Below are 19,575 nucleotides of genomic sequence, written 5' to 3'. Positions count from 1 at the left end.
TTAGGGATACAGGTTCTCCTTGCTTGGTGTTAATTATTGTTCAATTCCTTCCAAAATGTACTTTGATATCTGGATTAAAAACTTTAGTTCCACGGCAGATTTTCTAAGCACCTCTGTATCCTCAGCTGAAATGCCACCTTGCAGCTCCTCAGGGCAATACCCTCCCTGAATCACAAGGAGATGTCCCAGGGCCTCCGAGAGAGACCGAGCCCTGGCAGCAGGGTTTCCTTCTTACGTAGCAGGGGAGCAGAGCAGCCGCTGCTTCATCGGGATTCCAGCCCTTCCTTGCACTCAGGCACCTACAGGTCTCGCACTTAAAAGATATGAAAAGCAAAGCAGAAAGCAGTCGCCTAAATTCATGACAGTGCTTTTCCCTAACAGAACAAACCCCAGACAGCAAAAAAGGCATTCGCAAAGGTCAGGTCTAGACTGGAGAAACAGAGGTCAGTTAAACAGGTGTGTTAGCAACACGGTTTTAAACACTTCTGTATATCTGCAAGAAAGAGGGATATTTAGATTCGCGTTTGTTGGTCACAGGCAAGGCTAAAGGGAGAAACCTAGGTTTGACCACCACCATCTAACACACGTTAAACATTAGCTGCCTTCTTTATGCTAGCTGCAAAGTCCTGTGTAAAGGCAGGCTTTATTAAAACTTGAACATCCAAACTAATCTTTCTGAACTTCACTTTTCTCTCTCTTCCCACTAAAGGCCAATTCTTCACACAGAAGGGACATTTGAAACTCCACGTCCAAAGATTTGATCCTTCTTGGCTTCATAAGATTTTCCAAAGCACTGAGGCATAGTCCATTTTAGTCTGTATTCTGCAGTGTGAAAAGTAACAAAAATTATTTGAAGGAAAATTCCAAGACGGGGAACACTCAGCTTGATTCATAAAACAAGACCGAGTACAAGAACAGCTGTTGATTTGGGAAGTGAAATGCATGAGTGCAAGAAACCTGAATTTGTCCTGACGGGAGAGAAGGAGCAACTGGGGATCTTCAGAGTGAGAAAATAATAGGGGAATTCCATCATTATTTGTTTCTAGCGGCAGAGAGGTGTGCGCGGGCCGCAGAGAGGACAGAGGCAGTTCCAGGGTAGCCCTCAGGTCGGGTGCCAGGACCTGGGTGAACTTTAACTGCAGGGGAAGAGAAGGCAATGGCCTAGAGGTGGTGGAAAGAGTGAAATTTGGACACCGTCTCGATGTCTAGCAGAGGGGAGAGGAGGACAGTAATGGCATCCAGTTTGCAGGAAGGGGAAACGGGATGTCGACGCAGAAGGGAAACGCGAGGTTTCAGGGAAGAGAGGGGGAAGTCGGATGTTGCACATTAACCTGATGGGGGTTGTTCAGGACACACGCGACAGAGCAACGGGAGAAACAGAGGCAGGACGGCGAGCAAGCAGCAGAGGTTACTAGTGAAATCACACAAACGAAAAAGAGCATCTCTACGAAGGATGCAAATAGAAGAGTCTTTCAAATACAGAGGATTGGGATATGTAACAGGAAATGAGACGGAGGATGGAAGTGAGATGTCTATCACATATATTTCACAAAACATATCACACATATATCACAAAAAAATCCTCATCCCCTTCTCATCTGGACAGTTCCCTAGACAGCTCTAAAAACTTGTTTTGGCAACACCTGAAGAGAAAAGCTCTACTCGTGGGGAAAAAGAATTGAGACCACTTTTTGCATAAGAAATAATGCCAGCATAGGAAGTAACAGCTAAATTAGATATTATTTTCTGTGTTACATGAAAACTCAGTTGTCTTTGCACATCTCAGTATAAAATCTGTGTAAGTAACATTTCCTTCCCCTTTTCTGTCACTGCTTCTAGAGCCGCTAGCAACTCAGTGCTGTAATAAATCTGTGAATCAGTGGGGGGTTATGTAGCCTCAGAGGCTGGTCAGTAAGTTTAATATCTTTTTCCAGGCTACTTGACTCTTGTATACTGAACTGTATCACTCCAAAAAGAAAAAAACAGCCCTTAGTAAAATCGATTATACTGTCAGCTCCCCATTTTGGTAGCCGGCAGCTCAGGCATAAGAATTAAACTAGTAAGAAAGCTGTTAACTGAATCTGTTTTCTTATTTAGTTAGTTTTTACTAACTTTGATTACTCAAAAGCACTTCTGATGCCTAGTCTTGGATTTACAGTCTACACTTGACATCCTTCCCTGCCTTTCCTCCTCCCGCAAACCGTTGCTTCGCCTGCAGCCTCCACGCGCCCATGAAGGCACAGCAAGCGAGCTCCTCTAAATCAGGCTCCAAGTCAACCGGGAAAAAGCGCAGAAAGTGACAAAACTGTCTTTTAGAAAACGAGCACTGCTGATCACTATGGTCCAAAATAATAAATTCCGTGGAGTAACTCCTGAGGCCTCAATACTTAGCCTACTGAGCTTGGAAAGTTAGAGCAGAGTTATGGTATGAATTTATGGTGCGCTCACTGGACTGTAAGTGAGGACTCTCGGTTTGCATTTGTTACTTGTAGCTTAATGTGTGTATTTATATGTGCAAAGCAGATTTATCTGTGATGCACAAAGGCAGCGTTGCTGTAGATCAACAACATCCAAATGGAAAGTTAATGCAGAGGAGTTAGCGCGCTGTAAATTCACACGCCTTGGCCAAATCCCCACCAACTTCCCAGGTAGCAACATATCAATGCAGGTTACTCTCATAAAATACACTGCTAAATTACCACCAGCCTAACCAACAGGGCATAATTAAACATGCTGTTTTTAAAAGACATCTGAGAAACTTGAAAAAGGTGGCTATTCTGCTATTGATAGGCGAAGGCTGTTCTTGTTAAAATGAAAATGAATGAAGTCTCTCAACTGTAGTATTAGGCATGTTTATAAAGACTGGGTAAAACTACTGCAACCTCCGGGGAACACGTCTGTGACATACAGGATAGCATGATGCCTTTCGTCTTCTGCAAGGCAACCTTGCACTAGAAGTATAACATAAGAAAAGCTGAAGAGTGAGGTTTGCATGTGAAAATGTCAAACGTGTCAGTGAGGACATGAAAACGCGAGTACATGCAAGTCCATGCAAGTCCTGCAGTAACTGAAGAGCGTCCCCTTAAGTTTCTGCCCCGCTTGCCAGTGATGCACTTAACAGTACTACTTGGCGTTACACTGCTATGGATTTTCCCTTGTGAACTTTCCTGTCGCCTCTGTGAGTCAGATTACATACTAAAGCAACCACGAGGCGTTCCCAAGGCTTCCTCGAAAATTAACACGGCTCTTTGCAGCGCAGATGGTACGAACAGAGCGCTGTGGGCGCCTCCGCTGGGCAAGGGATTTGGGCTTGGACTATCTTTTAGCTGCAATTTGAGAATGTGTGTTTCTACTAACGGCTTTCCTGGCTCATCTGAACTTGTCGGCGTGACAGTGTCAGTAAATGCACGGGTACGCGCAGGTTGCAGGGCAGCTTGCTTTCTTTTTCTACCTATGAAATACCGTATTTGAGAACACTGACTGTCATTTCTTTAGTGAACAGATTTAATTAAAACAAGCTATTTCACATGGGTAACTATTCATTCCAAATATAGTATTAAACAATTTTCTGCCTTTTATAATAATAAAAATATGCACAGGTACCTAGGCATTGAAATAAAATAACATTATGCACAGTTCAATTACTGCGTTGACTGCTGACGCCCTGATTTTAACTCTTTAGTGAGCCAAATAGAGTACCCAAGACCAACACAGTATCGATTCTAGCAAATGTTTAAAAACATCTTTTGCTTTGAAGCAAACCGGACCAGAACTCGGGCTTCTCTTTAACCTCCCGCTCTGAACAGCGCAGAGTTTTCCGGCACAGAAGCTCGTGTCCGCGTCACGTGCCGAAAGCCGCCGGGAGCAGCTGGAACGCTGCCGGGGCCCCGCACCGCAGCTTCCCCGCCGCGGGCCAGGACAGTCTATTCTCTATTCACAGGGAATGCAAATCAGATTACAAATATCAACTAGTGTCCAGAGCCTGTGAACACCTCAGCACATACTTAACTGTATCAGTGAGATCTGCTTCAGCAGGTTGCTTTACCAAAGCGTTCAGAAATTGCACATCAAAATATACAACCGTCATCATCATAGCAATATCCAGGTGGAAACTGTGTTCACTTTTTACTTTACTTGCTTCCTAACAGAAAAGAGCAGTCCACAATGAAAAGCATTTACCATTCTGAAAAAGGTATACAGATGATGAGCATGGGAATCAAGAATGGGGTGAGGAATACAAATAAAAGAAATAAAGCCAAACTGATGGCAAAGAGATGTCTTAAAGCAGTTACTTGTTTTACTAAAATACACTAAATATCATTTCTTACTCCTATTAATACTCAACCTCAGTCTTCCATAAATAACAAATCCTAACCTCACTTTCATGTTTCCCTTCACTCTTCTACTTCAAATTTAATTGCTTTTATAAGAATAATCTGACTACTCAACAGGTGGACGAGGAAAAAAAATCCATAAGCAGATAGACAGACACCACCTTCTTCCTCCATGTTCTTGTAACCAGTTTAGGACATTACAGTCAGGACGGGTGGATAACTAGATGGGTAAAAACTTGGTTGGATGATCCGGCTTAGAGAGCAGTGGTTAATGGGTCGTCCTCTACCCAGAGGCTGGAGACAAGTGGAGTGCTGCAGAGGTCTATCCTAGCAGCTGTCTTGCTGTTTAACATCTTTCTCAATGACTGGGAGAAGGTGACACAGCCCACTTCCAAACTGGGGAGCAGTCAATACACTCAAGGGCAGGGCTGCCTTCCAGAGGGACCTGGACAGGCTGGAGGAACGGGCCAACAGGAACCTTAGGAAATTCAGCAAAGACAATTGCACGGTCCAGCACCCGGGAAGGAAGAGCCCCTTGCAACAGTACAGGCTGGGGACCGCCTGGCTGGGGAGCAGCTCTGCTGAAAAGGCCCTGGGTGTCCTCGTAGGCACAAACTGAACATAAACAGCAGCATGCCCTGGCAGCATAGGAGGCCAACAGCACCCTGGGCTGTATGAACAGCATGGCCTGCAGATCAAGGGAAGTGATTAACTCCCTTTATCTAGAATACTACGTCCAATTTTGGGTTCCCAAAACAAGAAGGACTTTGAGATATTGGAGCATGCTCAGCAGAGGGTTGTTGAGATGGTCGAGGAGCTGGAACACTTGTCCTGTGAGAAGAGGCTGAAGGGCCAGGGCTTATTCAGCCTGGAGAAGAGAGGGAATCTGGGGGACCTAACAGCAGCCATCCCATATCTGTGAGGACATCATTGAGAAGACAGAGCCAGCTCTTTACAATGGTGTGGGAGGATGAGAGACAACAGGCATAAGTGGAAACAAGAGAGATCCTGACTGGATAGGAGGAGAAATTTTTTCCTCAGGAAGACAGTCAAGTGTTGGAGCAGGTTGCCCAGGGAGGTTGTGAAGTCTTCATCTGTGGAAAAAGCCCTGAGCAATCCGGTCTGACCCCCTAGCTGACCCTTCTTTGAGCAGGAGTTTGGACCAGAGACCTCCTGAAGCCCCTTCCAAACTGAATTCTCCTATGATCCTATTATCCTATGACTACATGGACTAACATGTAGCTAAGGCCACTTAATTCTACGGAAGTCACAGGACAAGAAATGAACGCAAGGTACCACCATGCTGCGAGCACTTGCAGCACTGAGGCTCTGACCCGCTAGTTTCTTTTAGATGGTAGTATTCAAGACATATTACAGCAGCAAAATCTGTGGCTATGCAGAACAACTTCGGTGTTCAATCATATTAAACAAGGAACAGAGCCCTGATTTTGATCAATTGGTGTTTGTCTTGATTATTACATGTATTTGACCAACACCAAAGATAAACATTGACTGATCAAAAGCAACATTTAAATTAACATTTTTTAAAATTTACTCTTTGGAGTTAAAGTCATCTTGATCTTTCTAATGACAACATCAGGAATATATTCAAAACAATCTTCATTTCCCTCCAAACCAAAAAAACATGTCTGAGTAAACTTAATAAAATTTATGAAACAGTAAATAACTGTAATAACTTCAAGAGAAATGTCAATGATCATATTCGTGTGAAATATAAATATATACGCTGAATTTTGATCCTGAATTCATAAGCAAGAAAGCTTGCTCCAGTGCAACAGAAAGCTCTGCAATACACAGAAAGCAGAATTAGGCTGTTCAACAGGCGTGGTGATGGACAGAAGGAAATAGCTCAATAGCTTTGCTCTTGCTAGAGCATTACACATAAGATATAATCTCTCCATAACATACATTAAAACAGCCGTAAAATTGATTCTAGAACTTTGAGCTATACGTTTATAAGGTATACACAGTCTAAACAAAGAGTGTTGCTTTCTGTCTGCTGTGAGAAATCCCTCTTCATGCTTTCAAGACTACAGCTAGCCAGGGCAGCAGTAACGTGTAGAGCCACATAAGACCTCTATGTGCAAGTCAATAGCCAAAAACCACCTCAGAAACATCAGGGATACTGGACACGCTAATATTTTCCAGTAAAACGCATCTAAGTAGAACAGACAACAACATGCTAAATAAATACTTACCTACTGTCAATAACATACAAATTCTCAAGATTGAATGATAAGGGAAGCTTTAAAGCACAGCTTGAATGCAAGCTAGAGGAAGGATGGTATTGATACTGTGAGAGTACTTTCCAAATCACTTGCTGCGACCATTCACTTTCTTAGGTTGTTAAGCTTTGTTCCAGCCTTTCCTACCAGTTGTGTCTTACAGCTTTACCCTTTCTTCCTTCCTTTGGCTTTCTGTTTAGTTAATCCCTACCTAACTTAGTCTCAGTGAAAAGATTTACATAACAAATCCAAGAAAATTCTGAAACAAATCACTCTGCTTGTGTTCAACTCCTCGTGCACTTCCTTCTTCTGTTGTGCCTACAGAAGTGGGAAGCTCTCTGGATAGGGTCTTTGCTTCTTGTTTCTGCAAGGCTAAGCATAGTGCAGTCCTGCTTCCAGGTCCTTCCTGCAACGGAACTAACACTGATGATAACCTCACTGAATCTCTGCAATACTAAAAATCACCAGAAGCAAACAGTTTGATACGGTTCGGCACAAGGGAGGACCTCTCTCAGTGTAAACTCTCCCTGCTGGAAGAGCAGAACATGCGTTTTTGGAAAGAGAGGCCTCCCCCTGTCACACTGCTAGGGTGGTTAGAAGGCATAATGATAGCAGGCAGTTTTCATTCTCCTGTTTTAACTAAAGTCTTGTGATTAGTGACTCAGTAAGGGCCAGTTTTTCACTATATAGCCCAATACTTAATTTTCTACAGGACAAGAAAAATAATCAACTAGCTAGTATGTATGAATTAATTCGGGGGTTTTGGACTGGTTTATGCTGCCCAAGGAGAATTTACCTTACATAGCTTTAAGTCGAGATAATTATATTGACCCCAAGTTTCTAGATTCCCCTCTACAATCAATGGTGAGAAACAGATACTCTTCTCATGAGTCTCCCATGAATCATTCTAGGGTAGATACCTTAAGCTAGATGAAATGCCTGACATTTATTGCACAATGAGAAGTCCCCAAACTAAAAATGTAGGTGAATTAATACTTATCAATTACATGGTGACAATAATTAACAAATAACGATACTAAACCTGTGGTCACTTTAACATAGTTCTATAGACTTTGATACGCAAAATATTATCAAGCAACTTTTGTGCATTAATATCTCCCCATCATTCCAAAGCCAATAAAAATCACGTATCCTAAAATCCAGTTACTTGAAATATACCTACACATAGTCTGACAACACTGATTTAGTGTTAAATTTGAAAAAAAAAAAAGTATCAGAGCATCATTCTTTTTACTTCATTAATGCACCTATAAAGAAAGGGAAATTTCAATTTCAATTGCATGTTGATGATAATTTACAATCTTATGCAAAATATTAATAATTTATGTTTCGAATTTAACATCAACCTGTGTTTTTAATTGTGTCCAACCTGCTGAAGCCGCTTTAACTCTAGGAAAAATTACTGCATATATTTTTGTTCTCCTACTCTTATATAAATGTATTTCTTTGAAAATAAAAAAGAAAGTAGTATGTCTCCAGGGTCATGACTTTGCACAGTATGTAAGTCACTTCAGAAAACCTCAAAATTGTCACTTTGTAAAATCAATGAAAAAAAATGACGTTTGGAATGGAAAGTGTAATTCAGTCACAACTGCAGTGGCATGAGCGCACTGCAATGCTATCAATGAGCTGCAATGTGGTACGTTTATCATTAGATAATCACACCCCTGGAGGATTAGAAGCACACAGATGAACCCTGTGCCACATAACACACTTGGGGTGTCATTATCTCATGATAACCCCACTCCCTGCCATCTCCTATTGCTTAATTAGGGGTTACAAAGGTTATAATAGGACTAAAAGAACTTGGGTGAACACAACTTGCAATGAATGATACCTTAATCAATTCAAAACCGGAGGCTGAAAAACGTGTAGCACGCACAGCAACAAAGGCATACATGGGAGACAGTAAGCATGTGCTGTTTTAAATGTATGAGCTATAACTTCTGGAGAACAAAGAAATCTAGACATGCTCCATAATTTATTTTACCTTGCCAAATTTCAACTTCTTAAAGTAGCATTTTGCCTAATTCAAGTGACATGTATGCATATTAGATGGACAGATCTTAGGATACTACCTCATCTGAAAATAAATGATCAAGTGCACCCCAAACAGAAGAAATAAGATTTGCTGGGTATCTCATCAGAAGTATGCTGTTACACGCATGATCACAGAAGTTCATCCTGACTTCAAAATTAGAAATTGTGCTTCTTAGCTTAAAGGTTTCATTTTTGGTTTAAAATGTCCACCTGTCTTAGAGCAGCGTGTTTTGTGCACAGCGATGGTTAACAGCACCACTGAGTTGTTTAACTGTAGTTCTTTGTTACGTTGTGTAAACAATGGCCATATTTGCAGATGGAACAGTCACAGATCTGGTGCATGCAGAACTGTTTTCCAATTCACTGTGAAACATCAATTATCTTTATCAAATAACAGTATCTCATCTCAGTCCATTATCAAGATGGAGTCTTATTTTAGCTGGACTGAAGCCCTATCTGTATATCAAGGCTGGCCGCAGTGCCAGAGTGAGTGAAAGGCTGTGAAATAATCAATAATCATCATCAAATTGTGGTCGACAGGTTGTGAGGATGGAAGTTTTTGATGAAACCTCAACCTTTTTCTGTGCAGCTGATAAAGCTTAACCTTTGCAATACCTGATAACTATGACTCAGTTAAAGGAAGCTCTGCATACACTTAAAAAGAGCTTTGACTGTTCAAAAAATCCACTGAAATGGCTTGGTTTAAGTGCATACCAACTTCACACCATCAAACATCTTTTTGTTACGGAACAAGTCAGAGGACAAAGAACATATTTCATGGATTTTTATAAACGCACCACTGTGTTCCCAGAACTCGGAGCCACACTCGGTCTCAGAGCTGTACAAATGAAAGGTCAGCCCAAAAAGGACAATCTATGCATAACAATGAACCCAACGGCAGAAACAACGGAAAAATTGCCAGCAAGTATTTGTCTATTTAAATGCAGTTTGCTTTAGATTATGCAGGATATAAGTGACATGCGATCACACAGATAAAGGAAAAAAGCATAAGAACATACATATGAATTAGTCTGCTGGCTTAACAGCTTTATTCTTATTCAGCCCTTTTCTTATGATAATTTCTTTTCAAAAATAAAACATAAGACACAGAAAGAGGCTGTAAAAGTATTTTGGTTTGAGTTTTGCTTCTTTTTTGAGCATGAATGACATGAGCAATCTAAAACCTGAATATAACCTACCTGTGAAAGAGAGAGTTGATTTTGGCCACGCTTTTGCCCTTTTAGCTATCCATCAGTTTTTCTGGAAACTGAGATCTGGGGAAATTTGTCAGAAGTCACATGAACAAGTAGAATATGAATTTCAAGAAGATGTAAATTTCAAAGTTTCTCAGCCAGAATTGTGTTTAGCTAGAGAACTGGAAGAAACACTTTACCAGACAAATTGCATGTAAGCACAAATTTAACGTTAAATGTTTATATGCAATACTCTTTAAAAACAAAACAAAACCACCCCAAACAAATGATGACCAATTATTTCAGTTGATGAATGCATTCAAGACAACTGTGAAAGTTTACTATTGGTCAGATTAAGCCCAAATAAATACTTGGAAAGAATTTATAAACCATCACCAAGTTCTGCGAGATGTGGTAATACCATTCCCTTTCAGCATTACCACTGAAGAACTGGTCATCACTCTCCAGGTTACTATAACATTCCCTAGGGGATAAGTCCAGCACTCGAACTGTCTTCTTTTTGGATACTGCAAATGTTAAGTTGTGCTTGTTTGCCAATAATAATAATATTTTTTGCTCTTGAGCATGAACTCCTCAGGTTTATCAGGCCATGAAAGCTGACGTAAAACGACCACCAGTTCAGAATACATCTGAACTTCGTTCCAACAAGTTCCTGTGAAAACAGGAAATCCATAGTCCACTTTCTACACTGATTTTCTGCTATATCCTTTGGCCCATTTCAAGATCTCAGTCTCAACCTTTAAAAGACACGTGAAGACGATCTGGGACTAAATAATAATTAATGTCTACATCCTGGCAAAATGGAACAGCTATGCAAGACTGAAGACGTATGTGTACACGCTACCAGATAATTTCAGAGCCTGGCTTAAAACCGCTGAATTTTCTCTTCAGGTAGGAGGATGATTTTGAACAGAATCACTTGCTTTTCCAAATAAAAAACTTCACAAAGAAAACGTGCATGCGTCACCATAACCAACCATAAGAGCTTTCAACAAACTAGTTAAAGAGCCTGCAAGACTGTCAGCACCGACTTCTACCAAACGTTAGAGGAATGTGAATGTTCCCGAAAACGGAGAAAACCTAACGTTATTAGCTAAGCCAACATTTTAACTCAAAGAGCACAGAGAAAGACTTAAAGAAGTATAAGCTCACCTACCTCACGCAAATCCTCTCAAAGGAAGGGAGGTTTCGTATGAAATTGATGCTACTAAAACATTTACCGACGCGCTATAGCCCCCGTCAGAGCTTCGCAGTGAAGCGGCTGTCCCCAGCGGACGTGCTGCAAGGTGCAGGCCGGCTGCTGGGGAAGGACGCCGACGCCTGGGACCGGACTGCTCCAAGGTGTTGGGCATCGTCTGCTACAACCCTTCTGTGACCCATTCAAGGGATACGTAATACACAGCTGTTACATGGATTTAATAGCGGCTAACCGATAAGCTTTGGAATGCAACTGTAAACACAAAATCTGCTCAATTTGTGTACTTCCAGCGGATTTCCAGAAGGGTCTGTTTCACCTTAAAATGACACAAAAACTTGTCGAGAAGACATGGTGGTTTGTTGCAGGTGGGGCTGTGATAAAGAGGAAAGGGGAAGGCATTCAGAGCCCTCGGCGGTGCCTTGGCCTTGGAGGATCCAAAGATGAGAAACTTGATTTTTTTTTGTTTGTTTTTTAGTTCATTAAGTATTATGATGTGACTTCAATCACAGCCTAAAACACTCATAAAAAGAAATTAAATTCACAATTTCGTTTATAAAAGAAGAATTAAATGTGAAACAGAATCTAGTGATCAGAAGTCAAAGCTAAAGCAGCATCACACTAAAAATAAAACATAATTTTAATAATGAAAATAAATAACTACTGAAACACGTTATTATGATTCTGGTAGGTTTTCCGTTACTGAAAAATTTACTGTCAAGATTAGATGATCTTCTGAGGATATACAATGATACGGGATTTAAGTGTCCTGTCTTATGCAGTAAGTCAGACTTGCTGATCACAGAGATCCTTCCTAGGCTTAACTCTCTCCTTCCCTCCACCCCGAGAGCCTCAATCAATGAGCTTAGTCCATTTACCACTTTGCTTTCCTGAGAGAGACCTCACATGGGATGAATACACATTAAATTATTTAATGCCGCTCTGGCGGATGCTGATACCACACTGATGGACGTGGTACTAGACTCTATAAAAGAAAAAAAAAATAAAGAAAAAGGAGATCTGCTCTGACAGGGAACTTGGGTCCTCCTTAGATGTTGAGGGTGCTCAGCATCCCTCAGAAGGCTGCTCGTCACGTCGTCAGACTGAAAAAAACCTTGGAGATCCTTTATATCCTATCATCTGTCTCAGAATAGCACGTTTCGAGGCATTTAAAAATACTCTGGTCACAAAACCACTACTTTTCTAGCAAAGGAAAAAGCTGAATGAATTCAACAGTAGTTGCTGGATACAAACATTTCTGAAAGCACACCAACGTTTCACTAGCGCATTACCTACCTCTGACCTTCAGAACAGCTCTGCTAGCGAAGTTCTGAATCTGGGACAGAATCAAACTGCAACACTGCTTGTCGCTAGACAGCTCTAAACAAAACAAAGAGATCTGCCCACAAAGGCAGTTCGCAGCAATAACCTGAACTACGATATGAAACAACGTTAACACAACAAATGAAATGATTCAAACCATCCCCCAATAATCTCCTCCGAGATATAGTTATTTGATAGTCAAATATAATTCACTGAATTTGAAAACAGCTGATAACTTCTTAGCTACAATAAAGTAGCTAAACTGTTTGATATTTCTATTTGTGATAATTACTTTGGGACTTATCAAAGGATTTAAAAGCGTAAAAGTGATCTTGACGTTTTATATTGCTTTACTTTTCATAACAGTAAACAAATTTTTTAAAAAACTGTTATGAAGTTCTTCTGATTATTCAAAGATCCCGAAAGCAGTCTGGATACAGCCTCACCTACAATTTTACTGTAATTTTCAATAACATAATGCAAAAATATAAAAGCCTCTTTTTCTCCAAGCAATCTACGCTCTTACAGGATGGAGTCCAACCACGGCATACAGGCTGCCGGTAAAACAGAACACAAAGACAATCTGAAAATTGCTACACCGCTTTGTCCCACATATAATAAAACGTTCTCCAGAAAGGCAGCAGTTGTTCGGAGGGTAGATCAGTTGGCTTCCAGAGCCGAGGAGCAATAAGATAGTATGTTTTATTATGAGTGTCATGGAGACGGTGTGAAAAATCAAGAGCCATAGGCAGTAAGCGGCAATGGGTCAATAATGTTCACCGAGACATTGTGTAGATAATCAACAACAAGGCCCTGGGTTCTCTCTGCACTGCAAACAGCTGAAGGGCAAATCAATACCGCCCTGGGAAGGACACTGCCCTGCTTCGCTTGCCACCGCACACTCGCGCCCGCGCACGAAAGCGCCCTGAGAACGAGGCGAGCGCCCACGGCGCGTGCATCTAACAGCAGGCACCGGGAATAGGAAGTAACTTGCAGTAAATATTTAATAAATAATTTTATAGAAATAAGAGAGAGAGAGAGAGAGAAAGAGAGAGACAGAATTCAATCGCTGTATATTCAACTGTAAACAATCATCAGCTAAGAAGAAACGATGGGTGTTTGGAAGGCTCACGACCGAACGCAGAAGGATTGCAATTCTCATTCCCATTTAATATTTTAAAAGACAAACTAAAACAAGATATACAGTTGAAAGTAAAAGTTTAATGGGAAACTGTTTAAAAATTTAAAGTGTTATAATTAATGACCTATATTCTAAAATATTAAGTAAAATTCACATGCTAGTACCTGCAGCTGTACCCTAACTATGAAGGCAAAACAAAAGAAAAATACTGAAATGCTGATTACTTTCGCTTTGAGGCAACATTTTGCTGGTCATATTAATAATTGACACCTTGTTAAATAAGTGATACTAATATTATACATTTTTCTGGAAAAACCTATCACATAAAAATGTTGATTTATTATTTGTTAAAAAAGGCGATTCTTAACATCCATCATTCTATTAATGATTAGATGTAATTTCTCAGTCACAATGGGCAACCATCTTTCTTGAAAACCACATAAAAATATGCTGGAAGGAAAAAAAAATACATTTAAAGCGTTTTTGTTTTCTATTGTTAAAGTTAAAATACCTCCCTGTTTTCTTCAAAGGGATGATAAAATTCCTACCATTAGCACCCTATTCGCCTATAGCATAGAAATAAAATAACTGCTTTTAATAGAGTACGTATTTAGGACAACAGTTTGTGCTACTGCTGATAATTATTAGAAAATTTTCGACAAACTGTATGGAGACAGCCAAACCCTATGTTAATTCTTTGACATAATTTCAGCAAAATAAAAAGCCAGGCGACTCAGATCTTGCTGTCAACTGAACTTAAGGAGGATTTTTTAAAGTTAGCATGGCTGTGTGATATGAAAAAGATATCATAGTAAGCTTTATTTTCATCCAAGATAATTAATTTAATATTCACCGTGATATACGCTCAGATTATTTTTTCCATGAATTATTCAGTGCTAAGATGACAAAATCCAAAGCAACAGCAAGCAAAGGTTTCTCCTCCTTTTATGAGGATTTCCGATATGTTCTTCCCTATCTCCACATCCACGTTGCTGCTAAAAACCAGCGGCCCCGAAGCGGCTCGGCAGCTCTGGAGCTCCCAGCGCCCCTCGCACAGCTCGCGCTAGACGCCGAAACCCCTCCAGGCACCCGGGGTGGGGAAACCGGGGTCCTTAGCGCGGGTTCCTCCCGACAGCGGGGACGAGGCCGGCCCCGCGGCTCGGCGCTGACCCGGCCGCTCCGCAGATGGCGCGGGCGGTCCTTGCGGCCACCCCAGCTCCGTGAGCAGGGAACCCCACCGGCCCACAGCACCCACCCCGTCCGCGCCTACGTGCCCTGCTTCATCCTGCAGACACGTCACACACCCCACCGGAAATGAGCCTCCCGAAAGCCACCACAGCCCAACTGTTCCTTGACCTCAACAAATGACAAATTTGGCCCCCAGATGCAGATTTTGAGTTTGCAGCACCACAATGGGGATGTTCTAAAGACCAAGTAGGACGGAAAAGAGGTTCATTTCAACAAAAAAGAAAGAAGCGAGCGTTTCTCAATCTTCAGGAGGGGCAGCCTGCTCTCACAGGCGATCCCAAGAGCAGATGTGTATTGCTAAGGGTACAGATCCCTGTCCGAACAGTTTCACTCCGGTAAATCACACCGCTGTTGAAGAACGGTCCTTTCCGGCAATTCAGGTGCATAAAAGTGACCCGCCTGACTTTCGGGGATGGAAAGCATGAAGAACCTGGCTGAACTCAAACAGAGACTCCCACTGTTTGTTTATTCAGCTTTTTGAGAAACATGAAGAAAAACATCTCTTTAGTTTCCAGCTCTGGTTTTATACATGTAACATATTGAATTCATCGTTCCCTAAACGCTATCAGATGTCTCCTGATCTTTTACCTGGACCACTGCAGTTGCTCTTCAAAGGCCTTTCTGAAGCTCACAAAACTAGCGGACAAAGGCGAGCATGCTTCAGCGGACAGGCATCAGGCTTGAGCTATAGCGACGGAGCTCCTTCGCGTTACGCACTGATACAGAGAAAGCTGATCCCTCCTCTGGAGCCAGGGAATGAAATGGAGACGGGTAAGATCCTGATGGTATTACAGCCAACAGCAAACCACGCTCCAGCTTCGGCAAGGCCAGGATGCCACCCACATGCCCTAGGCTGAGCAGTGGTAAGCAGACTGTCTACAAAGCCTTTTGGTATAACCTAAGGTTTGAAGTTAAACTGAAATGCTTTAACTGACAGAGAGCTTTTATTCTCAAATGCTCTTCATGACAGATTTCTTCCCCAAACACTAACTGTGACCCCCGAAGGTAACAGTATTTTAGAGTGGTTCTGGTATTAACCACAAGCTGGCAATAGAAAAGCTCATAGATATGGTTCCACGTTCACGTGCCTGAGTCACAGGCGGCAGAACTATCCAAGATCTGTATCCTAAGCTAAAGGAAGGCGTCCCGAGTAATTTGATAACAAACCATCAAAAACGCATTAGGAATAAACAGAGAGTCTACAAGGAGAGAGGGGAAGGTACGCATTAGAAACACGTACGGACATAACAAGCCTATGTCAACAACATGAGACTTGACAAAAGCCAAGTGGAGCTCCATCTTGCAAAACAATATTCAAGTAAACAGCTTTTTGAAGTTCTGCTTTCATAGAAGGAGAGAAAGGAAGAAAGATTGGGGGAAACTAAGCAGCGTGACTGGAACAAACATTTAAGTCAATCTATGTGGAGCCTAAAACATAAATTAATATTTTGTCTCTGGAAGATTAAGGAAAATAGCTTCTATTACAGGAAAGAAATTTTTAAAACCCTTGGTTCATTTCACCTTTCAAAACAAAGGCTGAAAGTGAAATAAATATTTTTCTTGGTAGAAATAAAGAAGCAATTAGTACAGAAGAGGTAACGGTTCCAACAGGAGAGCAGAGCAGAGGACGAGGGGCCACGGCGTCTCGGGTGCCACGTTTCACCCTGGAGGCTGAGAACGGCGTGCTCACTCCCCGGCGCTCGCCGGCTGAGCGGCCTCAGCCCCGCTCGCACCCTGCGCCGAAAGGCACCAAGGCACCCTCAGCGTTTCCAGCAATGTTTCGAAAGCCTTTAGCTGCTGTAACAACAACAGCAGCAGCAGCAGCACTTTTTTTGAATTTTGAAACATCATTTTCTTCTACACAACCCTAAATGTATTTTGTGACTTCTGAGCAGTCTGAAATTTGCAGCCATGAGAAATAACTGAAACGGTCAGAATCTGAATAAGAAACCTGTATCCAATAGATGGCGTCACCCCCTAATAATCACGTATCTGGCACTCACCGAATTTCTCTGATCCTACTACTACTAATAAAAGCTGCAGGTGACCCTGCCCTCATCACTCCAGGTGTCCCGTCTCTTCAGCCAAACCCTCTCTGCTTTCCAAGACGGACCTAGAACCTTACTAAGAAAACAAGTGTTTGAATATTCACCAACACGTCAAATTAACCTATAGAATTATTCAGACAATTCACCGATACCAATCTGGACTTCCTTCCAGGAACCGAATACAACAAAATGTCAACTAACAGGAAAAAGCGAGCATGTATGGACAAACCACTTGCAAACATTAGCCAGGCACACTCTCCTTCAATATAGCCAGTGGTTACGATGCAGAATACATTTTAAAAGCACTGGAGAGAAGAGGGGAAAACAAAAGGGGGGGGGGGGGAAGAAGAGAAAGATGAGGTATTTCAGCATGCCTGCCAAACCAAGGGCCAGGGGAAGGTTTTCATTGACGATTCAACCACAGACATACAGGTAGCTCCAAGCACACTTTACTGTCCTGCCTATCAGCACCTCTGGTCTCCTGTAAACTGTTTTAGACAACTGGATTGCATAAAACGTTTTATGGAACCATTTGGAATTCATAGTATTGAGAAAGACATTCCAGAATCACTCCATATATTAACAGATACCTCTGTTTTCCTTGGAGACATTTTATTAGGTGAATCTGAAGTTCAAAATGCAAGGATGCCAGTACAGAATAAATGCAATTGCTAAATGGAAGAATGAGTTAAGCACCCTTCTCCTCTAGAAATAGAGGAAGGGTAGAGTTGTGCTTTTTATTTTTTTTCCTCTCTCTAATAACATTAAGAATTAGCTATTAGCTTGAGATGCCAAGATTTCCCAGCCTCATCTGGGTTTTGTGCTCTTGGTTTCAGTGAGATGATGCACACGGAAAGGAACTGTGGTCTCTCAATGGCCAGAAAGAGATGCCCAATAGCTAGCTGCTTTATCACGCCGGTTGCTGGATGCTTGGGAAAATAGTAACGCAGCACGCCCAGCCCCTTTGCACAGACAACCAAGAACACATATTTCGCCAGAGGAAGAAGAACAGTCGCGTGCAGCAAGGCGGTGAACATGGCTCGGGCCCGATGACTGGACCGCAGGCCTGTAGCTGTCGGCATGAGGCGATACTAGCTCTGACGAATGCGATACAGTAAGAGTTGAAAATAACACAGCTCATTGCAATGGAAAACCCTCAGGAATTAAAATCAGGCCCCTCTTCCAAAGGTAACCAACGGATCAGACATCTGCACAATCGGGACACAAGTAATTTTCTTAATTTTTAGTTATCTCCGCAAAAGTCATGTCAGAAACGCTCACTGACACCTGATACATCAACACGTACCACTTCTTGAGGACTGATTTAATAGTTAAATTAATAAACCACAACCCAGATGATTTAATCTGAAATAAGACAGAACAGACTACTGATACTACTTGCTAACATTATATAGCTATTTGTAAAATTAATTCAGCCATTTCAGCTTCCACAGGACAGCTGTCTAAACAAAAAAAAAATACTAAAACGTACAACATTTGCAGCTACGACATGTGGGAAATAAAACCCAAAAGTCAGCAGCAGAAAATGAACCGACCACGTAGACCTAAACACGCGATTCTGCCAGCAAAGCACGGCATGACACTGCAGATTGAGCTGGAAGAAATCTATGCCACCTTTTTTATATCATGTACCTGTTGTAAGGACTAAATATAGCAGATTTTAGTCCAAGTTTAGAAACAAACAACTATTACATTTACACAAAAAAGTAGAAAGAATTAATAAAACAGATTCAAAAATGTATGTCTTTTATCCAAGTTCTATATAAAAAGCTATTGAAATTCAGTGAGAAGTAATAGTTGATCACACATTACAAGGGATAAGACAGAATATTACCAATGAATTTTTCTGAAACGATGATGTAAGGTAAACGCTTTGTTATTTTTATTTCCAAGCAAATTGAAGTAAAGGAAATATTTCAGTCTTATCATTTAGTATATCCAGCTCTAGGCCAGTGGTAAAACTGGTAAGAAAACATGTACCTTATTTAGTATTAGAAGAGCAAAACTTCCTCCAATATAAGCATTGCGTTGTTTCGTAGACAAGAGTTTTAGGAACACCCCTCCCTCCTGAACCAGTGGGTTTTCTTCATGCTTAATATAGCAGATAAATCTACCTCTCTAAAACCTTTTTTTTAATTAGCTATTTTATTTATTTCAGGGCAGAAGCACCACCTAACTTTAGGCTTTTATTATTAACCCCTCTGTGGCACCCATTCAGCTGCAGGGAATGAAGACAGTAGGGCTCTATATACTTTGAGTCCTTCATTAAACTATTGATCCCCTTAGCATTATCCATAATGTTCCAGCAGCTCAGCATGTCAACTGATGCAGAGCTAGCTGCTCTTTCCTTTCAATAACTTCCACACTTTATGGGGAGGAAGTCACAATGATTTATTTACCTGACATTTCCCAGTCCGGATGTCGTAGAGGGCCACTGAACCATGGCGAGCTCCAACTGCTATTCTGTGACTCCGCTCATAATAGCTGACCATGTAGAACCTGAATTGAACAATATAACAAGTAACAGGTGAGATCTGATCTGCCTGCATGATGTTAAAATTCATTCGCAATGCCACTGGGTAATTAACATTAGTGCTAGAACAGAGATTCGACGCAAAAATCCATCAGCTGCCAGATTTCGTTCTTGGCATTTAGCAAAGAAAGCAGACTGGTATTGGATAAATTATTGCAGAATCATATAAAATATTTTTATCATAGAGAGTGAAATACTTCTGCTGAGTTTG

The 19,575-nt window shown here is 41.4% G+C and overlaps 1 protein-coding gene across 5 annotated transcripts in view; it reads right to left on the bottom strand.

The window, feature by feature from the left end:
- The window catches only part of LOC138060884 (WD repeat-containing protein 7-like), a 177,881-nt gene that overhangs the window by 19,481 nt on the left and 138,825 nt on the right, over positions 1–19,575 (bottom strand). For all 5 annotated transcript variants that reach the window (XM_068927403.1, XM_068927402.1, XM_068927405.1 and 2 more), the window contains one exon: positions 19,231–19,330. In XM_068927403.1, the coding sequence (XP_068783504.1) occupies positions 19,231–19,330 (100 nt within the window). The remainder of the gene's footprint in view (positions 1–19,230; positions 19,331–19,575) is intronic.

The sequence above is a fragment of the Struthio camelus genome, chromosome Z (genome assembly GCF_040807025.1).
Source record: "Struthio camelus isolate bStrCam1 chromosome Z, bStrCam1.hap1, whole genome shotgun sequence".
NCBI classification, from domain to species: Eukaryota; Metazoa; Chordata; class Aves; order Struthioniformes; family Struthionidae; genus Struthio; species Struthio camelus.
Note: the sequence above shows the minus strand (reverse complement) of the source record. Positions and strands in the feature narration are given on the sequence as shown.